Source organism: Saccopteryx bilineata, chromosome 3 (genome assembly GCF_036850765.1).
Source record: "Saccopteryx bilineata isolate mSacBil1 chromosome 3, mSacBil1_pri_phased_curated, whole genome shotgun sequence".
Taxonomy (NCBI): Eukaryota; Metazoa; Chordata; class Mammalia; order Chiroptera; family Emballonuridae; genus Saccopteryx; species Saccopteryx bilineata.
Genome location: NC_089492.1, coordinates 245,389,748 through 245,415,807, shown reverse-complemented (window position 1 = coordinate 245,415,807; position 26,060 = coordinate 245,389,748). Strand labels below are relative to the sequence as shown.

The window sequence follows — 26,060 nt, the reverse complement described above, 5'->3', positions numbered from 1 at the left end:
AATCCTAGACAGACAGGTAGATGATATCACATCATTATTTTTCTCATTGAGCTCTTCCTCCGCACTAGGTACTATTCTAGGATATAAAAGCAAATAGTAGATAAGGCCCTTGAACTCAAGACTCACATGGTCTTGAGTCATACAGAAAATAAACAAATAGAATAAGTAGTATCATTTGCAGCATTCACAAATACTAACAGGAGCATAAGGCAGGTGTATATGTGGACTAGACAGTAGCTTGGGAGAGGGAACACGAGCTGCAGTCAGGGAGGCCGACATGTAAGCAGTTATCATTTCCTTATACTACATTGCTTTGTGCTTGTTTGTTTTTCTTCCCTACTAAAATGTGTACTCCACGAGAGACTTTGTTGGGTCAGCTATTGCATCACCAGCATTTAGAACAATGTCTGGTACAGACTTGGGCTCAATAACTATTTATTGAATGGATAAATAAAGGAATCCTGCAAGATGGGAAGGAGCCATCAGGTAAAGACCTGGGGAAAGACATTGTATGCATAAGAAGAAGCAAGTATGTCTGCTTGGTAAGAACACACTTGTTGAGGCGAAGCCAAAATGCCAGTCAGTAGGCTGAAGAGAAGGATCAGGGACAGAGGGAGTTAGGAGAGGAGTAGAAAGTGGAGAGGAAAGAGGGGCCAGGACATACAGGACCTTCGTGGCTTTGGTAAAGTTTGCGATTTTTGAACTTACTCTACATGTAAAATGGAGGTCAAGTGCACAATGATTAGTTTAACTACATATTGAACTAGAAGCACACTGAGTCCATAGGAGAGGGGGAAGAGAGGAGAGCGCCTTCCATAACAGCTAAAATAACAATGACAACTGCCTGGCAGAGTGTCACTTGCTGGACACTAAGCTAGGAAAGAGCAGAGGGAAGAGAGGATTTCATGTGAGCCTGCATCTTCAGGTGGCAGTAGTTCTTACAGGATGTGCAAGGGCAAATAAAGAGCTCAGACTGTTCTAATTACTTAGCTTTAATATTAGTAAAATAAGACATTGTATGTGCAAATCAGTGCAAATGTACAGATAACATTCTTGGAATTGTTCTTTATTGATATGAAAGTTCATGGAAGGTAATATCATTCTATCTATCCATCCTTCTTCCAATCGCTCTGTTTATCTGTCACTGCACTGGCCTATCAGTTACTTAGTCATTAAGTAATTATTACTTGCAAGTCACCTTCCTGGGAAAACAAAGGTGGAAGAGACAGACAGTCCCTTCTCACATGGAGTTTGCAGTCTAATAGTTCTCCAAATCCTTCATATTGGAAAACCTCTGAGGTAAGACAGTACAGTTGAAAATCTTTATAAATACATCTGGGATATGCTGTATATTATCTTGTACTTTAGGGCAAGTCATGAAATGTCTGGGCCCTTGGTTTCTTGTCTACAAAATGAGAATACAGTACTAATTTTGCCCTTCTACAATGGTCATGGGGCTAAAATGAGCCTGACAGATGTACAGGGCTGAGCAATGCCCTGCACGTGGCCATACTCAAAGATTAGTTTCCAGTCAACCTTTCTATGTACAAAACTAGGCTCCAAACATGCAACTTGTAATTGTCCGATTTGTTCCTAAACCATGACTTTTGCCAATTTATCTTTTGAATGCCACTAAAGAGAGAAAGCCAGGGTTGACGTCAAACCTTCCACACTTCTGCTCCAGCTTGGCCAGCCTTCCACACACAGATCTCTCTGTAGACAGAAAATACAATCCTAACGCAGGCATTTGAGAACACTGACCTGGGGAATGTCCAGGCTCAATTTGTAGAGCTGGACATGAGTCTATTAAACTGTGCCGTTTTTTGTCATAGGTAAAGATCCCATGTGGACCCTCAGTGAGGCAGCTGGGAGTGCTGGGTAAGAGCTGTGTCCTGGACCCAGGCTGACCCAGCAAAACCCTGGTAAAACTAATCCATTTGCATCATCCTGGATGACTTAACTGGACCCTTCGGTCAGAGTGTCTACTTAGCTTATGTGGTGGTTTTTGTTTTTTTTTTAATTTTTATTTATTCATTTTTAGAGAGGAGAGAGAGAAGGAGAGAGAGACAGAGAGAGAGAGAAGGGAGAAGCTGGAAGCATCAACTCCCATATGTGCCTTGACCAGGCAAGCCCAGGGTTTCGAACCGGCAACCTCAGCATTTCCAGGTCGACGCTTTATCCACTGCGCCACCACAGGTCAGGCCTTATGTGGTGGTTTTAATGGAAGCTTTAGAAGGAGAGAGTGGACCTAAGTGTAGGGCACAAGGCATTGTCTATAGAAAGTGTTCAATAAACAGAACCTTTAGGTGATTTTTAAAGAAGGAATAATACTTGAAAACACAAATGAAGAGAAAAACACCAAGTAAATCCACTGCTCCTACCTTGTGAAAGGCAGACCAGTGACCTTGTTGTGTCCTTGAAGTTCAATTAAAAAGGGATAATAAGTTATTGAAGTGCCTTAAGCTGAAGCCAACTGAATGATCTGGGTCTAAAATATTGTAAGGCTTGGGTTTTAAAAAATTCTTTCTCCTCAGTGTTCCCCATAGCAATTCAGTTCAGCATACGGGGACCTTGGGGCCCACTTTTACATCCAGGGATCACACAAGGAGCTTGCTTTGCTGTTGGTTGGTCAGAGCAGGTCTATACCAATCCTAATGACCTAAAACAGCCATTCAGGAAAGAGTACAGTAGTTGCAAACAATTTAAAAGCCTGTAGAGATTCTGATCTTACACACACAAAGGCACAATGACGCAGTGATTTTGTTTTGTTAAGTGGAAAACAATTCCAAATAGCTTCCAGGAAGGGTCTGTCTTGAACTGGGCACTGATGATGTACTGAGTACATGTGTTCACATCAACAACGACACTAACAGCAAATCACTGAGGAGTTTTCTTAGATTGCTGCCTTTCTCTCGCATCTCCCTCCACACAGCTGATCCAGCAATTGCTGGCTTTTCTTTCAAACAAAACTTGAATCCATCGATTTCTTTATCTCCGTTTCTACCACCTTACGCATGCCAAGCTATTTCACCTCTCTGTGACAGTTTCCTCATCTGTAAAATGGGATGGTTTCATCTACTTCTTAGATGGCCATAAGTGGAATCATATGTGCAATTAGAGCGGACATGATGTGAATGTTGATTGCTACTTTTAGTATTATCGTTGCTTTTGTTTTTCTTGTTATAGTGGTTTCCTAGGTTGTCTTCCTCTTTTCCTGTTTGCCCACTAAATTTATTATTTATACGGCACCAAGAGTGATTGCGATAAAATAAATGTCAGCACATACCACTGCCTGGCTTATAATTCTCCTATGGCTTCCCAATGCATTTAGAGCAAAATCCGAATTCAGTCCACGGTTCACCGGAGTCCACCACCACTCCCCCAGCCCCCTAGTGACTGTGTTTTAGCTCTACCCCCTTCCTTTCTGGCTCCTTAAACATGGGGGGGGGGCTCTCCTTTGAGAGTTTGAACCCGCTGTGCCCTCTCCTGGAATGTTTTTCTCCTAGACCTTCCATGACTGGGACCCCTTCATTCAGGTCTCAACCCAAGTGTCACCACCTCAGGAAGGCCTTTCTTATTTTTTAATTGAATATCTTGGGGAACAGGTTCGAGTGTACAACTCAATAAAACATCTGCACACTGCACTGTGCGCCCACAGTCCCAGGCAAAGTCTCTTTCATCCACAGTTTCCACAGTTTGCCCCCTTTGCCCCCACCCCCTTTCCCTCGGGCTGCCACCACACTATTGTGTCTACGGGTGTTTTTTCTTAATCCCTTCACCTTCTTTCATCCAGTCCTCTAACTCCCCTCCCCTCTGACAGCTCTGTCTGTTCCATGTGTCCATGCCTCTGTTCCTATTTTGTTCATCAGTTTAATTTATTCATTAGATTCCACATACGAGTGAGATCACATGGTATTTGTCTTTCTCTGCCTGGCTTATTTCACTTAACATAATGCTCTCCTTGTCCAATCATTGTGTAAATGTACCATAGCTTTTTTTTTTTTTTTTTTTTTTTTATAATTTTATTTTTTTAATGGGGTGACATCAATAAATCAGGATACATATATTCAAAGATAACAAGTCCAGGTTATCTTGTCGTTCAATTATGTTGCATACCCACCACCCAAAGTCAGATTGTCCTCCGTCACCCTCTATCTTGTTCTCTCTGTGCCCCTCCCCCTCCCCCTTTCCTTCCCCCATTCCCCCCTCCCCCCCATAACCACCACACTCTTATCAATGTCTCTTAGTTTCACTATTATGTCCCACCTACGTATGGAATAATACAGTTCCTGTTTTTTTCTGATTTACTTATTTCGCTTCGTATCATGTTATCAAGATCCCACCATTTTGCTGTAAATGTTCCGATGTCATCATTTCTTATGGCTGAGTAGTATTCCATAGTGTATATGTGCCACATCTTCTTTATCCAGTCATCTATTTATGGGCTTTTTGGTTGTTTCCATGTCTTGGCCACTGTGAACAATGCTGCAATAAACATGGGGCTGCATGTGTCTTTACGTATCAATGTTTCTGAGTTTTGGGGATATATACCCAGTAGAGGAATTGCTGGGTCATAAGGTAGTTCTATTTTCAGTTTTTTGAGGAACCACCATACTTTCTTCCATAATGGTTGTACAACATAGCTTTTTTTTACCCACTCATCCACTGATGAACACTTGGGCTGTTTCCAGATCGAGGCTGCTGTAAATAACACGGCAATGAACAGGGAGGTGCATATCTTCTTCCGAATTAACACTTCTGGGAATATATCTTAAGAATCCAGAGAGTTCTTTCTTGATCATCCTATACTTCTTTATTTCACTCTCAACCCCAGTTACTACTCTAATACTCCATAGCACTTACTACTCTTCAAATGAGGAGTGGAAGTGCTTTTTGTGGGCCACACTGGCATTCTGTTATCACCATGACTTTCCTGGACTGCCTTGGGTGAGGCCTTCCTTCCCACTTCACAGCCTCTGCTCTTCCCGCTGTCTCACATGGGTCCCAGACGGTCACATAGTTTGCAGCATTTGTGTTTCCCACCCAACATGGGGTAGAAATTCCAAAAACAAACACAAGCGCATGCTCCAAATATCAGGGTGAAAGAGGTCATCCAGAAGATTCATAATAGGTTTACCTTACCTCTTCAAGACTATCATCAAAACAAAAATGCAAAATTAAAAAGTTCAGGGGAGAAAATGGTAGACTTCGGAGATCTGCCCACAGACCCACATCTGAGAAACACTGCACTGTCTGAATCTTTTCTGCTCCTGAAATAAACAGCCACTCCCTTCCTTAATGTCTACTGCGAGATTCCCTGAGTCAGGACTACCCTCTGACGCTTCCTAATGGGAGAAAAGCCATATTTATAGCTAATGAATAAAATAGTAGCCAGCTCTGCTAAGTACCGATGGAGACCCAGTGCTGACTGCTGCCCTGGGTCTCACCTGCCTTGCTCACACCAGTGTGGGCTGCCAGTCAAGAGGATGCCAGCCTGCTTGGTTCACATGAAAAGGTGATGGCAAAGAATAATCTCCAAAGAGTCATTTCACTGCTGGGAACGAACGAGCTGTTCATATTCCAGGGACAACAAGAGATGGCAAGGCCAAGGGTGAAGAAACGAAGACTCTGAGCATCATCTGTGTTCAGTGTGCATTCTGCAGTTTACCTCACCTAGTCTTCATGGCGATCAGCGAAGTAGAATTACTGTGCCCACTTTACAGGTGTGTGTGTTGTAGCTCTGACTGGTCTAAGGTACAGAGGAGGGTTTGAATCTGTGCTGTTTTGACTCCGGATCTGTCCGTGTCCCATTACACAATGTAAGTCCTCACATGGAAGAGATAATATGAAGATGATAGAAATAAAAATGGTTACTGCCAATGCGCTGAGTTCCTAACAAGATGATTGGGGGGAAATATATATATGGAGAGAGAAAGAGAGAGAGGGAGAGACAGAAAAAGAGAGAGAATCCATTGAAATACAGCTAAAACACAAAAACTCCTGTTTTGTGAATAATGGTTGAAAAACATGGAGAAGAATGTAGTCCTTAGATGTTTTCAGAACTGTCAGGTAAAGAAGGGGCAAAGACAGTGTCCTTAACCAATGAGTAGATCTTAGTCGGGTGGTTATGAGTCTGGGGAAGGAAGGTCATCTTTCAGGACTTTTAAATAAACAAACAAATGTGTGTGTGCATGTGTATGTACATGTAAGATATTTTTGTCTACTTTACACACTGCTGTTCTCTCAAGGTATATAAGTTGACTTGGCATATAGTTGATGTTCAATAAATATGTGTTACATCAATAAAATAGACCCCAACAAAGAAAAACATGGGACTCTCCAGGTAATGAGCTCCCCATTAGAGTATTTTTGAAGAGACTAAGGTTCTGAGTGTGATTTCTTGCCTTTGGCAGAAGGTTATACAATAGCTAAATACGCTTTATAGAACACTCTAGATGCTACTCCCTGTGCTAAACACTTCACAATCGTGATTTCATTTCATCCTCACCACAATTGTGTGGGTTAAGTATTACCAGTATCCTGTTTTACATATGTAGAAACTGAGGTTTACAGAGGTCAAAGCATTTATCTAAGGTTACATAGTTGTTTAGTAGTAAGGTATGGGTTAAAATCCAGATTTTTGTTAACATTATGCTATATGGCTCGGCTACATCATATATTTGTTGGGTACCCTTCCAGTAATGAGACTCTGCATACTCCATTTTTAACCTATTATCTGCACTGAAGATTAATACCATGGATATGCAAATATTCTTCTTAAACAAGTGCCAGTTTCCAGAGAAGTTACATCTAAGACGGCTCAACATCACACCATTTACTTGATTTACTTTACTAATTTATTTATTAGTTTGTTTGTTTGTTTAAGAAAAACATGGCAATATTTATTTTGGACTATTGGTCTTATAAAGAAACCGCTGGGCTTTTTTTTTTTTAATTTATTTTATTTTATTTATTCATTTTAGAGAGGAGAGAGAGAGGGAGAGAGAGAGAGAGAGAGAGAGAGAGAGAGAGAGAGGAGAGAAAGGAGAGAGAGACAGGGGGAGGAGCTGGAAGCATCAACTCCCATATGTGCCTTGACCAGGCAAGCCCAGGGTTTCGAACCAGCAACCTCAGCATTTCCAGGTCGACGCTTTATCCACTGTGCCACCACAGGTCAGGCTGAAACTGCTGGACTTTTTCGCATAACTCATTGCCAGTGAATTTGGAAAGCTAGGTGATGCAGCAGATTTCTAGCAAAATACACTTTATGAGTAGTGACTTTTCCTCCCATCCCCAGCAGAGGTAGGAAATCTAAAGAGAACACTACTATCCACTAAGAAGATAGAAATGTCTAGCTGTTTCTCACACATTCAAAAGCAGCAGAATCATGTGGTTAAATAGGCCAATTTTACAATTGCTTATCTATCAGTCATGCCAATGTTACAGTTTAAGAGCAATGAATGTATGCCAGCAATATAGGGTGGAGGGATGGAGGATCTCCCAAATTAGAGGTCAAGTATCTGATCCCTGTTCTTTGCCCAAAGCAAAGGAGTCATGGGTGGCCAAAATATGTTGTCACCTGGGCTCAGATAACAGAATAGATGAGGGGCTCCAGAAATCTGACAAGAAGGAGCAATACTCTTGCCTCTACCCTGTCCCTCACCCCTTCACAGAGATGATCAAGGACGAGACCACTGTCTGCCAGCACCTGTGGGGGATCAGCAGCCTAGACTCCCTGCAGGGAGAACAGAACATACAGTGTTACAGACACTTACAGGATGCAAACTAATTTCTTATCATTGACAAAATGAAGTTCAAAGTGCATAGCATGGCACTCGCTGCACTTTAGGTTCCAACCTCATATCCTATTTCTCCATTTTGGAATACTTTTTATCTGTTCACATCCTCCTCTTTATTGCTACCACCTTGCTTTCAGTCATGTTCTAGCGCCATACTAAATATGCATTGGTCTGCCATTTCTCTACCCATCCATCCCTCCCTCCTTCCATCCATCCATCCATCCATTCACTAACCAACTATAAGTCAGCAATGTGGTTGTATCCAGGAATAATACTCTGTCCTCACCCACCTTACAGTCTCTCAAAAAGAAACAAATAAGTAAACCCATCTAATGCCAACCCACCATGCAGGATACACCTCATGTTCTTGCTTCTTCCATGAAGCCACCCGTAAGAATCCTGGTCCTTCCTCATCGTTTTTATCTTTCACTCTCACAGCACCATGGCCCACATCATAGTTGAGGCACAATGAATCTCCTCAGAAATGAGGGGAGGTTCAGTCTTAAAGTAAATATGAAAGAAGAGTACAGTCCAATTGCCCTCATAAATCCCTTAGGAAGAAGCTGTCACATTAGAGACTGACTACTGTTTCCCAAACCTTGCCCATCACAGCAAGTTTGTGTCTAGGATTAAAACAGATTACTGTTTCTTTGATGAAAGTGTGAGAGAAGTCAGCTTAGTTTAGAGCCAAGCTGCAGGAAAATGCGTATCCAGCAAAACACCACGATTATGGCACACTCAATCGTACTGAGATGCTCACAGCATGCGAGGCACAAGGGGACCAAGACTGTCTCAAAGTACATCAGAATGCCATTCTCCCCTCAAACTGTTACACTGGGGCCAATCCTCACCCAATATATAATGCAGACCATTGCCTGAGATGTCTAAATTGTTTTCCCTCATTCAACTACATGCACATAGAATGCAGTTCCACTGACCTACCTTGTGCTGTCATTTAACTCACCACTAAACTAGGAGTTCCTGGAGTACACAAATCACACCATCAGTTCCTTGTTGAATAGGACTGTCTCATCTATTTAGGGTCCTCCATGATTTGGTTTCTGTCTACCTCGACAATCCCATTTTCTCCCATTCCTTATTACAGTTTCAGATAACAGAATAGATGAGGGGCTCCAGAAATTTGACAAGAAGGAGCAATACCCTTGCCTCTACCCTGTCCCTCACCCCTTCACAGAGATGATCAAGGATGAGACCACTGTCTGCCAGCTTAACTATTTCTAGTTTACAAAATTAGATGTGTTATTTCATACTTCCTGTCTCTGCCTATAGTGCCCCTCCCCAAGTTATCCAGCAAACGTTGACCCTCAATATTTATTTCAAATATATCCTCTTCAGGGCTAGTTTGATTGTATTGGTGCTACTACTTTTCACCCCTTCTGGAAGCCTGCATTTTGTCATGGAAAGTTTCAGTGCCCTCCCACTGTGATGCTGGGCTTGGTTATGTGACTTGCTTTAACCAGTAAGACGCCAGCAAAAGTGAAACAGCAGTTTTGTGTAATTGGGCTTGTCTACTGCCATGTCTAGAACATTCCTCTGTAAGCTTGTGGGAGGATGAGATGAATGATGCTAACTCAGGTTGCACCAGGCATCCCAGCCTAGGCAATCCTAGATACAGCCAGATGCAAGCTGACCCCTAGACATAGGAACAACCCCAGTCAACTCACAATTAGTATATACATAAGTTCTGAAGAACGAATGCACAACATGGTGATTAGAATTAAAAATATATCTACTTATAAACTTCAGTGTTGTTAAGAAACTAGATCTTAACTGTTTTCAACACATACACACACAAGAGAATAATTATGTGAAGAGATAAAGGTATTAGCTAAGGCTTCTGCAGTAATTATATTGCAATGTATAAATGTATTGATCCAACAGGCTGTACACCTCAAACTTCTATGGCATTATATGTCAATTATATCCCAATAAAAAATAGTTTGGGCATACTTGAGTTAGAATTACAGTTCTGCAAGTGGCAGATTTTCTGAGCCCACATATCTCTAGCTATAAAATGATGACAGTGGCAGCAAATTCGCTGCCTTCTGGAAAAGACGAAAGGAGAAAACCTGTATAAAGTAGCCAGTTCAATGCATGACACGCATCAAAGGACTCACAGTATTTGGCTGAGCAAATTAATGAACTGACAATTTTTCCACGGCAAAATTCTTAGAATGAGTGCACCAAAAATAGCAGGTCTTCTGTCCCATTACCCATTCCTAACATGCCAGCTGCCCGCGACATTCTGCGACATTCTGTAGCCTCTAATTCAATTCAATACTAGAGAAGCTGATGTTTCAATTGACTGAACCCAAGTGTGCAATAAATAAAAGTTCCTCAGAGGACCATCTCTGTAACATAATGTCAGCATTGTTGTTAAAAGCAGTTTTTTAAATCTCTCATCTAAAACACAAGTTGCAGTTTGTTGCTTATAAATCTGCTCTTCCTGCAGCCCTTCGGACAAATACCATGACACCTGGCCTGTGCTTAGGGCCTGCTGGTGGGCAGGCTCTGAGCCTCGTGGGTGGGCTGCACTCCTACAGTTACACAGGTACTCACCTCTCCGCGGGAAGGTATCCTTCTTCCATAGCTGCTGCGAGAGCCAAAGGGAGAGTGGAAAAGAGACGTTAGTGGCAGACTGATTAAAGCAAATTATGTTTATCCAGTGACCTGACCCCGGAGACAAAATGAGGATTGGCAACTCACCTGTGCCCCAGGCCTCACCTTCCCTTGGCATCAAGGGGATTATCCATCCTGCATGGCAGCCCTCACCCACACTTTATGATGCTTAATAATAAGTACAATCTTTTATATGAGACTCTGACCTTTCGGAGTACCAGAATGTCTGTTGGGGTTTCTCTCTTACTCTCTTGTGTCTGTCATAGGGCCTGGCAAAGACAGTGGAGCTGTCTTTGAAATAATGATAACACGGCATTTATTGAGCACTTACTGGTGGGCCAGTAACGTTCAAGTCTTTCCATGCCTCGTCGCATTCACTTATCCTCACACTGAGCCCGTGAAATGAGTGCGGTAATCACCCCCATGCACAGGCAAGGACAACGAGGCTCAGAGAGTAAGATACCCAAACTGAACTGCTTGGGCGTGCGGGAGCTGGGGTTTACACACCCCCATCTGTTGGGAAAAGAGCTGTGTTAGGCTTGCTCGCTTGTATCATACTTTGCCTGATTAGTTTGTGATCATGTGGCAGAGCCACGATGTGTTATTTTTAAAAAATGACCAAATTCCCTCTGTTACATCCGTCTAAGACTCACTCTTGATGCTTGTCTTGTAAGTTCGACAATTATATTTAAAAATACCAGTTTTTACGCTGGTCGCATAATTTTATTTTGTGCATTTATCCATCCCATCTTAAAGGCTGGTCCATGAAAATATTTTCTGACATTAAACCGGTCCGTGGCCCAAAAAAGGTTGGGGACCACTGTGCTAGGTGATTCTGATGTATGCTCAAGTCCGAGAACCACTGAGCTAAAGGAATTGAACCATGAGGTTGCTCAAAGCAGCCCAATAAATAATTAGTGAACTAAAAGTGGCTCTCTTAGGGTACCATCTGCTGGCATTCGTGGTCACAGCCAAACAACTGTTAGCCCAGCACCCCAGACCACCCCGAAGTATATGTACACCTCATGTTTCATTAGAGCAAACAGAGGCAAAAGTATTTAAAAGGTCAACAGCATCAGACTGTAGAGTGGGTGGAGAAGGGATGAGAAAGTGCTTCTCTCCATAGCGGAGGAAGACACGTCACAGCATAGAGAAATGACTTTCAAGGATGCTTCCTGTGCTGGAAAGAACCAGCGTGGGCAGGGTGGGGGAGCCCTGCAATGAAGTCTGAAGGCAGAGCATAGAGGCCTGAGGGACACCCAACATGATCACAGGTCAAGTTCACACTGACTTCCTCCCTTTTCACTCTCCCCCTTCTCTACTGCAGGCTGTGTTGACAACACAGGCTTTGTGGGAAACACAAAGGCTCTCTGCCTCCCTGCCTTGCTCCTTTTCATTTTCTTCCTCTTGGATGGATTCCCAGGGATCAAATGCAATGCTCTCAGGGGAAGTGGGCTGGCCCAGGAGCGATAAGGGGCCAATTGCTGCAGATTTGTCATTTCACGGGCAAGCTGCCATGGCCTCTATGTGCACATAAGCAGTGATGTCTGTCCAGCCCCACGGGAAAGCAGTACAGCATTGTCACCTGGGAGCTCATGTGGAGAGGGAGGCGAGTGGGGGATACAGGCGCTGGAGCCAGAGATGACTCCCGCTAGCTGGCCGTGTGGGTGGTGGTGGGGGTGTACATTTCCTCACCTTCCTTGTGGGTCTTGGAAGCAGCAGCTGTCTGCCTCTGGAAGGCCTGAAGGTTCACTGCTGGAGGCTTCAGTGGCTTTGTGGGAGGAGGACCCAAGGACTCCGCGGAAGGCAGTGGCTTTGTTTTGGGAAGCTGGTGATGTCTGACAACCAGGTGTTCTCCTGAGCACAAATAGTCCAAAACATAGGTTATTAACTATTTCCATTTCATGATTTGTTGGGTGAAACTGACCAGTTTCCTTGCCTCAATTCTCACTCCACTCCAATCTATTCTCCACCCAGCAGGCTGAGTGTCCAGATCAAAACGCAAAACTGATCTTGTCACCACCTGGCTGTCCAGAAGATGATGCCTGATCTCTTCGGCATGACGCTTGTTCACGCCCTCCTCTGGCACTTAAACTGCACGTGGCCTCAAATGACATTTCCAGATTATTTTCTTACTGGGTTTTATTATCCTACTTCCTTGACCTGAAGCCCAAACAACCTTCACTCATACCACTGGCTTCTCAGTTCTCTAGATTTGATTTTAAAAGCCTTAAACAGCTTTCGTATAGCCAAGATTTTGTTCATGTCAGTTCTGGTCCCAGAATGCTGTCCCCTTACTATGTCTTGCCAAACTTCAACTCTTTAAGGCCATGCTCCAATAACACCTCCTCCAGGGAGCTTTTCCTGATTTCTACCTGAAATCAAGGCCAGAATCAAAGATGCTCTGTTCCGTATCTCCATCGCATATGGCTCACACCTCTCCATCAGTGTTGTGGTAGAACAGAGAAGCTGGTCTAACTTCTCACTGAAGGTAGGTTCCAGTGGGCAGGGCCATACTGACCTTTTCCCAGCACCAAGCCCTGGCCCTGATTCAGAGGAAATGGACAGTAACTATTCCCTAAAAGAATTGTTCAGGCACTAGGATGGGCAGTTAACATGGGAACTATAAAGAAGAGTAAGAATTGATCTGTGATTTCCAGGGTGCATAGCCTAGGACAGGCTTCAAGGCTGACTTTGGGACCTAGGCACCTGTAGATTTTATGTCCTGAAATTTTATAGGATAGTTCCAATTTCATATATTTTATCCTTCTGCATTAATAAGCCCAACTCCAACAAAAATTCTGATATTATATATGAAAATAGTGTCTGCTTCTTTGGAAAATAGCACAAAATCTTATATTATTCAAGTGCTTTGGTTTTTTTGGTTCACATAACACAGTGGTTGATTACATGGTGAAACTGAAGGACTTGGCCAGTGCTTCCCAAATATACCAGTGTGACTTCCTCAGAGCCTGCTGGCTCTGCAAGCGAGGAGGGGGCTTTTATTTTTTTTTTGCCCTCCCTGCAGAAGTGAAGTTCCTCTCTTCTTAGGCTTTAATTATAAGTCCCAAAGGCAGTAATTTCAATCTTTATCAAATTGAGGAGAAGACACAGTGAAAAATGATCACTTAGTTACTGGGCCCTTAATTCTTACCAGACACTGTGCTCAGTGGTTCACATGGGTTATCTCATTTAATCCTCGTAACAGTTCCGCCAGGTAGGTAAACAATCCATCCTTCGTCCTTTCCTCCATTTCTTCCTCCCTCCCATTCCTCCCCTCTTCCTTCCCATCTCTTCATCAGTAACTATTTATCTACTCTATTCCAGGCATGGTTCTAGGGGCTGCGGATAGAACTAAGAACAAGAACAGATATAGTCTTGCCCTCAGGACTCTTCATTTGCTTAGGACTGATGATGTCAGACATATAAACAAGTAAACAAGAGAACTACAGAGATCTGTTAGTTCTGTAAAGGGAATAAAAACAGGGTAATATAAAAGAGTGCAAACTCTATGGTGATCTTTAGATAGAGAGGCTAGAAAAGATTTATCTGAGAAAGTGTTTCTTGAACTTAGAACTGAACCTATACAAAAGTAAAAAAAAAGAATAAGAAGTTTTCTAGGAAGAGGGAACAGTAATAGTAAAGATCCTGAGTCATAACAAAGTCTGTTTAAGGAACAGCAAGGATCCAGTGGGTTGACTGTGGGCTAGTGAGCCAGCAGAACACAGGCAGAAAGTAAGTCAGAGACATAAGCAGAGATAAAAAAAAAAAAAAGCAGGGCCATGAAATAAGTAGTAATCTAGATGCTATTCTAAGTGCAAAGAGAAACCACACAGAAACGGAAGCAGAAGATCCATCTACCCACCCCATCGGTCCATTCATTCCATCATTCAATAAATATTTCAAGGATCACTGAACTTGGCCTTGTCCTTCTAGGTACTGGTGATATGGTGGTAAAGAAGACAGTTTTTATTCTCATGGAACATATGTTTTAGTGGGATAAATGAGTACATAATATGCTGGATAGGGAGAAGTGATATAAAGAAAATCAAAGCAATATAAGAAGATAGAGAGTGATAGGGTAGCATGGCTATTTTGGATAGAATGATCCACAAGGCCCACTCACAGCAGGTGACACTGAGCAAACCTTGATGATATGCTCTGTGACACTGAGCAGGTAACCTTGATGAAGTGTTTGAGTGAGACATTAGAGACCTGGGGGAACAGTGTTCCAGGTGGAGGAATCAGCAAGTGCAAAGGCCCTGGGGAGGAGCCAGCTTGATAGTGATAGATGTGATAGCCAATGAAAGATGGCTGGAGTTGTATTTGAGCTGAAGACTGATGTGATAAGATTTATGTTTAGAGGATCACTGTACCTGCCGGGCGGAGACTAGAATATAGGAGGGCAAGAGTGTGGAAACCAGTTGGGTTACTGCAGTGGTCCAGGCGAGAGATAAATGCAGTGTGGACATAGGCAGAAATGGGCAGAGGGCATAAATGAACAGAAGTGGAGAGATACAGAACATATTTTAGTAATAGAACCAAGAGCTTGCTGATGGATTGGATGCAAAGAATGAAAGAGAGAGAGGAGTAGAGCATGCCTTTCAAGTTTTGGGCATGAGCAACCAGCAGGATAGTTGTCCCGTTTACCAAGACAGGAAAGACTGGTGATGAATCTGATTTACAGGATGGCAGACCAGGCTCTGTGAACTTAAGTAGATTGCCTGAGTTCATGCATCTTGTAAGTAGAAGTAGGACTCAAATCCAAGTTTGCTCAAACTGTTTCTCAATATAATTCTAGAAGATGAATCACTTTGCCCAAGCTTGAAATTATAATTTAGCAGATGGTTCTAGACTACCTGTGTTGGAGTTTAGAGCAAACACTGCTGAGGTCACATATGTGATCTTCTCAAGTCAGCAAGCTTTAACTTAAAAAACAAAACAAGGCCCTGGCTGGCTGGCTCAGGGGTAGAGTGTTGGCCTGGCATGTGGAAGTCCTGGGTTCGATTCCTGGCCAGGGCACACAGGAGAAGTGCCCATCTGCTTCTCCACCTCCCACTCTCCTTTCTCTTTATCTCTATATTTCCTCCTGCAGCCAAGGCTCCATTGGAGTAAAGTTGACCTGGGCACTGAGGATGGCTCCATGGCCTCTGCTTCAGGTGCTAGAATGGCTCTGGTTGTAACAAAGTAATGCCCTAGATGGGTAGAGCATCGCCCCCTGGTGGGCTTGCCGGGTGGATCACTGTCGAGCACATGCAGGAGTCTGTCTCTCTGCCTCCCTGCTTCTCACTTCAGGAAAAACAACAACAAAAAACCCAAAACAAAACAAAACACAGTGCCCCTTCCCCCCTAACCTGAACCTGTGGAGATTAGATTTCTCACCTGGGGCCTGCCCAACAAGCTCACGCTCATAGACAGGCTGGCAGGTGCTCCCAGCTGGGCTCCTCTCAGGACTGGACTTTTCTAGGCTCTTCCTTCCATTTTGAGAAAGTAGAAAAGTGGGCTCTTTCGGGGTAACACGTGATTTTCTTTGGATACTTATGTGCATCTGGGAAGGAAGAGTCTGGGATCCTTCTATTTCCAGCTTTTTCGCTGGGGCAGTATGCCCCTTGCTTTTCTGATCTTCCAGATGGCAAGCCCTACTTTCACAATTGGCAAAGAGAAAGGCTGACGACATGTCACTTTTCTGAGATGAAACCTTCTCCCAGTTCCAGAGCATGTCTCTGAAACTACTGCTCACCAGTGATTCCGTCTTATCAGTGATCTCAGCGTTGGGCGTATTCACATCTGAAAGCTGAGATGCTGTGCGTGAATTTACTGCAGATTGCTCAGACCTTTCTGGAGATCCTGGGGAATCAGAACATCTCTGAATCTCACTCCGCTGAGTCAACTTCATTTTCTGGCATTTAAGCTGCTGGGGTTCACCACTGGAACAATCTGGTGGCGGCTGACAGGGGTCGGATGAGAGGGGTTTCCCATTGGCCCAAATTCTCATTGACTGTGTTCTTCCAATGTTCCCCTTTTGAGAAACACCCGCTGGGGATTTAATAGGTCCTGAAAGAGATGGTCCATCAAGCTTTTGAAATTTAGCTTGGAGTTCTTTGAAGTTTTTTAATTTTTCCTAAAGCATAAAGGAAAATGGAAATGTCTCAGTATTTGAGGAGAAAAAGCAGCGTGATTAGCTGACTTCACTGTGCATGCTAAGGGGTTCTAAGCGCTAGTGTAGTGTCGTTGCCTACCTACTAAGTGAGATCAGCCAGTACTGCTACTGTCTAGGTGAGAGGGAATGAAAATAATTTATCCTTTTTGAAATACTTCAGATATGTTTAATTTCTTCACAACACATAAACACTTATAAACGAGATACTATTAATGATTGCTGAGACATCTCTTGATACAAACCTGTGATGTCTTCCTCCTGACTACATAAATTAAGTCCTAAATCCTTTTGACTGGCGCTCAAGGTTCTTCACAATGTAGAATTATACTCTCCAAGATGCTGAATTATGGTCTCCAGCCATAGCTCAACAACTACCCTTGAACTGAACAGGATTATTTACAAGTTTGCCTAGACACTCCATCACTCTGACTTTCCCTGGACGCTCCTCCTTCACAAAATGCACCCCACCATCTCTTTTAACTGCTTTTTATGCAACCTCAATGCCTACCTTCTCCATTCCCCTGAGGATGGCCGGTAGAGCTGACTTCTTCCCTGTCTCTTTGGTGCTTGCCTAGCTCTTTTTTTTTATTTTATTTTTATTTTATTTTATATTTTTCTGAAGTTGGAAACAGGGAGGCAGTCAGACAGACCCCTGCATGAGCCCAACCGGGATCCACCCGGCACACCCACCAGGGGGCGATGCTCTGCCCATCTTGGGCATCGCTCTGTTGCAATCAGAGCCATTCTAGCACCTGAGGCAGAGGCCATAGAGCCATCCTCAGCACCCGGGCAAACTTTGCTCCAATGGAGCCTTGGCTGCAGGAGGGGAAGAGAGAGACAGAGAGGAAGGAGAGGGGGAGGGGTGGAGAAGCAGATAGGAGCTTCTCCTGTGTGCCCTGGCCAGGAATTGAACCCGGGACTCCTGCATGCCAGGCTGAAGCTCTAGCACTAAGCCAACTGGCCAGGGCCTTGCCTAGCTCTTTGTAGCTTTGCAGTTGAACTTACACTGTGGGATGGGAAAAGAGCAAACTTTGGAACTAGGCAAGTCAGTGTTCAAATTCTGACTTTGCTCTTTATCATCTGAGGAAATACTTGGGGAAACTCGGTATTCGCAGTGTTGTCTCATCTTAAAATAAATTGCCAAGTGATAGAAGGATGAGGGTCATCATCTATAAAGTATCTATCACAGTAAGCAGTAAAAGATATTTGTAAGAGGCTAGATGATCCTCCTGTATTTTTGACTCCCCTTGGAAGACTGTGTTTTTCCTTCTAAATTCAGTTCAAATTCAGTATATGAAAATACTGGTAGTAACAGCAGCCCAACCCTTGGGGCAGAGGAAGGGGCATGCCCAGGAATATAAAGTGAGTTGGTGGTCCAGGTAGGTAGAATTAGGCTCTGCTCCTCACTGCTCCCACTTTCTCTCACTAGATATAAATTATTCTTGTAAGTTCATTTTGTCATCTTTTGTCTTCATAGGAGGTAGAATGCAAAAGGACATATAATAGAGCCATTTCTTTCTTAAATTTTTAAAATTTATTAATTGATTTTAGAGAGTCAGAGAAAGAAGGGGGAGAGGAAGCAGAAGAGAGGGAGGGAGGGGAGACATATCATTTGTTGTTCCACTTAGTTGTGGATTCATTGGTTGCCCTGAAACAACTCTGTTGACCCTCTAACCGACTGAGCTACCTGTCCCGGGCTTGATGGAGCCATTTGAAAAGAGCCTCCTTCTCATACTTCAAAAGCATGAGCCCTGATCATTCTAAAGTTCTTAATTTCATGTATACAGTCTCCATGCCAGTGAATTCTGATTTTGCCAGCTGAGGGAATGTTGGATGACCTTTTCTCACTGTTTACAGTTGACTCACACCTGTTCTCTGATGATTTAGGAAGGGAGGGAAATTGAACAAGAAGCAAAACAGGTGTTGATATGTGGTAGATGCTAGTTCTGAGCATGGAACCAGATCTGTGTAAGAAGCTCAACTTTTCTATTTTCTAGCTGTGTGTCTTTGAACAATTTATTTCACTTCTCTGAGCCTTAAACTCCTCACTATGAAATGGTTCAAGTGTTGGCCCAGTGCACTGAGGATAGTTTGGTTGGTCCAAGCATCAGCCCCAGATCCTTTGAAGCCTCTTCCCGATATTATACAATAACCTTTAATTGTTGAGTCTTTGCATCAAACCTATAATTGATGAATAAATTTCTAAACTGCTAATTGTGCCTTGTACTAGCCCATGTACTACTTCTATCCTGACTGTGAGAAAACCACAGAGGAGAGGATGCAGGTTTGTTCAGGACCTAAGAGTAATAAATAAGAGAGTGATTCCTGGGCATCTAGTAGTACCCACTCTTCACACTCTGCTCTTAAATACTCCTACAAACAGCTCCCACTTCTCTGTTGTCCATCTATGTCATGTATACTAAAGAAAGCTTTAGTATACCAGCACATCCTGACAATAAATTTTTGTTTGCCTTCACTTGGAATCAATGACAGGATCCCTGACCATTATGCCCCAGGATATATAGAAAGCCCGACTTACTTTTCCCCAATTTTGAAGGCAGATAGTCAAGATACTTTATTTTCTAATAATTCTACTTCGATACAATACATGTATGACTTGTTATTTCTTCTTCTGAGAAGCTGGCTTAGCTGAGGGCCTCCATTGGTTATCTTAGTTAGCAAAGAGAAGATATAAAGTGTCCAAAGGAAAATGACAATTGGCCTCCTTGTTGGTTCAATATTTGAGCCACATGATCTCTAATCAAGGTCTCTTATTAGATCCTGAACAAATAAAAAATATTCAACCTTTCCCTCTACCTACCAATAAAAGGCAATTAAGAGAATTGGGTGGGGGGCAGGCCATTTGGTTCAATGGTAGAGTATCAGCCTGGTGTGTGGAAGTCCCGGGTTTGATTCCCGGCCAGGGCACACAGGAGAAGCGCCCATCTGCTTCTCCACTCCTCCCCCTCTCCTTCCTTTCTATCTATCTCTTCTCCTCCCGCAGCCAAGGCTCCATTGGACAATGCTCCAAGTGCTGAGAATGGCTCCATGGCCTCCACCTCAGGCGCTAAAGTGGCTCTGGTTGCAACAGAGCAATGCCCCAATTGGGCAGAGCATCGCCTCTTAGTGGGCACGCCAGGTGGATCCCAGTTGGGTACATGCGGAGTCTGTCTGCCTACCTCCCTGCTTCTCCCTGGACTCAAAATTTCTCTTTAATAGTGCAACCTCTATATGCTCTTTTAAAAGCTAAAAGTCCTGAACTTTTAAACTGGACAAAAAAGAGACTAAAACATTTGTCTTCATCTCCTCCTGCCTAAGACATTCCAATTATGTTTCTCTGTTTTTCCCTTTTGTACATGAAAGACAAGGAAACACTTCAGGCATGCCTGCTCAAAAACATGGTGATCAACTTAGATCTCTGGGCCAAGAGTCTGTGCTTAAGAGACCCCTGCCTGCCCCCTTGAGTGGTACTGCAGTTACAGCCATGCTAATGCAGAGATTAGGTTTCCCTTTCGACTGCGTTTGTACCTCATACTATAAAGACTTTGTTGGAATCACATCATACCCAACATTAGTCTGTGAGTAGACTAACCTCTTAGAAAACTTTAATATTGTATGTACCTTATAATGTTACTATAGCTAAATATACCATGTTGAACCTGGCAACCTTGCTTACCCTGGGCTGCTAAGTCTGATCATGATAGTATTTTACTGACCAACTCAATCCTGAGTTGACTTAAAGGGAAAATCCTTTGGGAAACAATAAAGTTATCTGGTTTGCAAATGGTTCATAGTTTAAATGTTTAGGACATTATCAAGCTGGATACCAATCAAACCTCCCAGGTTGAGGTCACTGAGCCAAGCCACTCCCACAAGCTAAGTCTGCTCAACAAGCTGAATTACTTGTTCTTACCAGACCTTGTATATTAGCAAAGCATAAAACAGCCAATATGGGTTCAAACAGCAGATACTATGCCTTTGGACTTGCTCATGACTTGGGAATGCTGTGGAAACAGAGAGGGTTTTTTTTTTTTTTTTCTGAAGTTGGAAACGGGGAGGCAGCCAGACAGACTCCCGCATGCGCCCAACTGGGATCCACCTGGCATGCCCACCAGGGGGCAATGCTCTGCCCCTCTGGGGTGTTGCTCTGTTGCAACCAGGGCCATTCTAGCGCCTGAGGCAGAGGCCATGGAGCCATCCTCAGCGCCCGGGCCAACTTTGCTCCAATGGAGCCTTGGCTGCGGGAGGGGAAGAGAGAGACAGAGAGGAAGGAGAGGAGGAGGGGTGGAGAATCAGATGGGCACTTCTCCTGTGTGCCCTGGCCGGGAATTAAACCCAGGACTCCTGCATGCCAGGCCGACGCTCTACCACTGAGCCAACCGGCCAGGGCCCAGAGACGGTTTTTTAAACCTCATCTTGAAAACCCATAAAAAATAGTACTTATGTAAAAAGTTGGTTAGATGCTATGAAATTCCCCAAAGCTTTACTTATTTATTATAAAGATTCCTAGACCTACGAAAGATCAAAATTAGCAAAAGGAAGTGAGATGTCAGATCACGCTGCAAAATTGGTGCGAGGCAAATGCGGAAGCCACAGTTAGCAGGTTCAGCGTGTTCCAAATGGGATTTCTGGAATACAGAAAGCCAGCGACGAGTCTCCCTAACTGAAAAGGAAGGGAAAATGGCTGGAAGTTGGCTGTAAATACCATAAAGAATTGGGTCTCTGGTGTGGACCACATAAGAAACTAGTTTTAGCAGAAGAAATTCGAGAAAGAGTTTTGACTGATTCTCTTTGTGAGTTCACTCATTAGGGCACCAGTAAATTACTCAAAGGGGCCATCAGTATTTCTGGAAACTCCTCTTCAAAAACTGCCACAAACATGTATAAGAAATGTCTTATTCATCACAAATATAATCCAAATATACAAACATAATCAAAATATAATCCAAATACACACAGATCGCCTCAAGTTTCAGGAAACAGGACTGTGTTAGCAATGACGAGCACGTGTTCTCACTGGGCGGAAGCTCTCCCATGTGGAAGAGCGACAACCACAGCAGTGGCAAAATGCTTACAGAACCCTGCGAGGGGTTTCCCCCTAGAACTGCTTAGTGACAGGGGAGCTCTTTTTATAGGACAAGTAGTAGAACATGTTTGTAAAGTTGGGCTGTTTTTACAGCATTTCCACTGTGTCTGCTACCCCAAGTCTTCTGGGCTGGTAGAAAGGACAAATGGAATAATAAACACTCAACTGGCAAAATTTACTGAGAGTCTCAATCTCTCCTGGCTAAAGGCTCTGCTGATTATACTAATGCATTTACGTTCCTCTCCTTTTGGACAACATAGCTTGTCTCCATTTGAGATAATTACTGGGAGACCTATGAAATTGATTTCCTGTCAGAAGTATTCAATATTAGTAAAAGGAGATATAATGTAATACTATAAAACTCTTTTATAGAAGATTTGAAACAGTTCAAGTTTGTAGAGGAATTCTTCAATAATAATAAAAATCCCCAGACTGATGAACTAAAACAACATTCTCTCTAATCTGGACACTATGTAGACTAGAATTGACATCTAAACAATGATTCTCTGCAACCCAGAAGGAAAGGGCCATATCAGTTTTTGTTGACAAATCCTTGTGCTGCTAAGTTAAAAGGTGTTGATTCAGGCCCTAGCCGGGTAGTTTAGCTGGTTAGAGCATCATCCCAACACACCTAGGTTGCAGGTTTGAATCCCAGTCAGGGCACATACAAAAATCAACCAAGGAATGCATAAGTGAGTGAAATAACAAATCGATGTTTCTCTCATTCTCTCTCTCTCAAATCAATAAATGTATTTTAAAAATTTCAAAAACAGTTGACTTATAGATGCACATTTCTCATTTAAAAAGGGCGGATCCCCAAAGATCTCTAGACTGCTGTAGTAGTCTTGAAGCCAACATTAGAGTGTTAACTAAATAACTGTTTATGTTTCTGCTTATTTTGTTTGCTATTATTTCAATGAAAATGTTTTTATTCAGTGAGCTTTTACTTTAGCTTAACATAAAAACCAAAGTAAGTGTTGCATTTATGGTTAAATACCCATAAGTCCTTTGGGTTCACCTTGGTAGGTTTCTCCCCTGTGCCCCACCCACCAAGGGACTGACTGAAAAGCCTTACCCAAACTGATTATAGAACAATGACATCAAAGTTCAACTTGAAGTTCAGCTGATAGTATATTAAAAACACCTGACAAATGACCTACTAACAATAGCATGGAAACAGCTGGTCACAGTTTCTCCTTTTCCTAGAATTCTCGTGTTCAAGCAGCCTTAGAGACAACAAACAGAATCCTGACAAGAGCCCCAGAGCAAGTAGACAATCTGCGCAAACCCGGGATGGGTTAGTATGGTTAGCTCCTAGATACGGACTTCTACACTCTTCAGCCTCTTTCCATTGTGAACAATGAAACTCGTATGAGAATGTTAGTGGAAGTGACTAGCCATCTATGTAATTCTGTTTTAACCTTAAAATGTTCTTATACTACTCAGCCATAGGAAATGATGACATAGTGCCACTTATGACAACATGAATGGACCTTGATAACATTATACGGAGTGAAATAAGTAAATCAGAAAAAGTTAAGAACTGGATGATTCCATACCTAGGTGGGACACAAAATTGAGACTCATGGACATAGTTAAGAGTGTAATGGTTACCAGGGGGAGGGGGAGGGGCATAAAGAGAAACAAATATAAGGTGATAAAGGATGATTTGACTTTAGGTGATGGGTATACAACCTAATAGACTGTCCAAATGATGTGAAGATGTTTTCTCTAAATCTATGTACTCTAGTTGACCAATGTCACCCTGTTAAAATTAAATGTCTAAATAAAAAAAAATAAAATTTTAAAAATGTTCTCATAAGTTTGAGACAGACTAGAGAAGAACACGTGGAATGTATTGGGTAGCCTCTAATGGAACACAATGGCTATGTGGTACAGCCTCTGGCCTTGCCACCCCCAGGTTGGGTAGGTAGCTGTGCTATTCAATACTCATGGGTTCAAGGATGTATTTGCCCTTTAGTCTTCTCTCTTGCTAACCTCTCCTGTATGAAAACACAGTGGATTAGATGTGTTTTCCGTTGGTTTGATCACTTAACAGTTATTTTTGTGCCTCCCTTGGAAACCAAAGGCATTGCTCAGACTGAAGCTTTAAGTTTACTCAACAGGCTCTCAATGGCAGTCAACAGAGCTTAACTTTCATAAACATCACAGTGTCTCCAAGAAGAAAAGTTGTCTTATAAAATCTAGTGGCTTTAGGTATCACTGCATCTCCAGGTGGCACCCGTGCCATCATGAGAACAGAATGTTGTACAGTGATACCTTGATTTTCGTCAATAATCTGTTAATCTGTTCGATAGCAATCAGTGAAATTCAAACCGACGAAAACCGAGGCAAGTATTTTCATATGAATCAATGTAAATTCAATTACTGTATGCAGTGATCACTTACATGTAATTGTAGTATTAGCACTCACAATCAATAAAGAAAAAGCACAAAAACACTGGAAAGCAATGGAAGTGTTTGGCTAGACGCACGGGGTGATGCTCACACAATGAGAAACAACGCCACACTAAACAGGAGAATGCATGGGTCACCCTTTGTTTTTGTGAAATTAGCAGTGAGGTCACATCGGCACACTGACAAAATCCAAGACAAATTTTTTTGCAGAAAAAATCTATGAAAACCAAAACCGACAATAACCGAAGTCCACAAAACCCAAGGTATTACTGTATCTGTACACCCAGTGAAGCTGGAACTATAACCTCTCTTTGAGGACATATGCAGAAACAGGTAAAATCCCTGAGAGACTCTGCTCCGTGGTTAGGAGAATTACTATCTAGTTGGTTCAGCTCTTGTTGTTCTTAGAATTAAAAAAATCTTTCAAGTTGACATGATTATGAAATATCTTGCAAATATTTCTTATGATTATTTATAAGACTTTTTTTTTTTTTGCTATGCTCACATTAAAAAACAACAACAAGGTATGCACCAGCTCTTACTATGACAGCAAGATGCATTCACCATATTGGGCAACTAGTCCTTCTACTAAAAATGACTTAAAAAATAATTAGGCCTTTCCTAATGCTTAGTCCAACCTAAAGTCAGCATAAATCTTGGCTGGTTATAAGACCCATAGATACCAAGCAAGTCTCTGGCACATAACCCCACCTCCACTCTCACCCCAAAGGATATGATGAATCCAGGCAAGAAACTTTGACATGTTTTGTTTGATCTATGATGTTTTCTGAAATAAAAACCCAGATCAAAAGGAAGAAATGAGGAAAGAATAAAGACAAGAAATATGTAAGATGTCACTTTAACCAAGCTTCTGAAATTATCAGCATGAAGCTTGAGGTATGAGGAGACTTCATTCTTGTTCTAACTAGCCTGGAAGCTGAAGTTTTGTTGAACTTTTCAATCTTGTGTCAATTTTTGGACAGAGATCTGGATGTCCAGGTACCCCTCTAATTACCCACCAAAGGACTCGAATGATTACCACCTCCTGAAGGATTAACATATTTTCACCTGACACCCATTATCCAGACCACTGGGATGTGACCAGACCTCCCAGCACCCACCTTCTAGACCACTGGGCATCCATCATCTTGCCTGCCTGTCTTCTGATGGATAACCATCTCGGACCAATCTTAGGACTAAGATTGCAGGATGAATCATTCTCCAGAATGTGCTTTTTTTTTTTTTTTTTTTTTTTTTTTTAGACAGAGAGAGAGTCAGAGAGAGGGATAGACAGGGACAGATAGACAGGAATGAAGAGAGATAAGAAGCATCAATCATTAGTTTTTTGTTGCGCATTGCAACACCTTAGTTGTTCATTGATTGCTTCTCATATGCGCCTTGACCGTGGGCCTTCAGCAGACCGAGTAACCCCTTGCTTGAGCCAGCGACCTTGGACTCAAGCTGGTGAGCTTTGCTCAAACCAGATGAGCCCACGCTCAAGCTGGTGACCTCGGGGTCTCGAACCTGGGTCCTCTGCATCCCAGTCCGACGCTCTATTCACTGCGCCACCACCTGGTCAGGCCAGAATGTACTTTTTGCTAAAAGAACTTTTAACATTTCTTTCTTCTTTGGAACACTTCTGGGTTTTTTTCAAGCTGTGATTCCAGTCTGCAAACTCCAACACCCATGAATAAATCTCTATCACTTATTTCTAGCATAGCTTCCAGACTCTTATTGAGTTCATCTGACAAGTTGTTAAGAGGATTCAGTTAATATGTGTACCCGAAGCACTCAGAAGACATAGTAAGTACTTGTCAAATTTTAGCTCTTATTATTCTAGGTGGTTGTTGAGGCCATAGGACTGGATGGGATCACTCAGGAGAATGTGTGGGGAGATCAGAGACCTGGGACAACAGCAAGGCCAGCAACAAAGCTCGGGAAGAAACAAAGAGGTGTG

At 42.7% G+C, this 26,060-nt stretch overlaps 1 protein-coding gene across 3 annotated transcripts in view; it reads right to left on the bottom strand.

The window, feature by feature from the left end:
- FYB2 (FYN binding protein 2) overlaps positions 1-26,060 on the bottom strand; it is a 122,294-nt gene that overhangs the window by 64,282 nt on the left and 31,952 nt on the right. For 2 of the 3 annotated variants that reach the window (XM_066269080.1, XM_066269082.1), the window contains exons 2-4: positions 15,822-16,560; positions 12,135-12,296; positions 10,380-10,413 (exon numbers count right to left, since the gene is read on the bottom strand). In XM_066269080.1, the coding sequence (XP_066125177.1) occupies positions 10,380-10,413; positions 12,135-12,296; positions 15,822-16,560 (935 nt within the window). The remainder of the gene's footprint in view (positions 1-10,379; positions 10,414-12,134; positions 12,297-15,821; positions 16,561-26,060) is intronic. The other variant, XM_066269081.1, reaches the window with a different exon arrangement.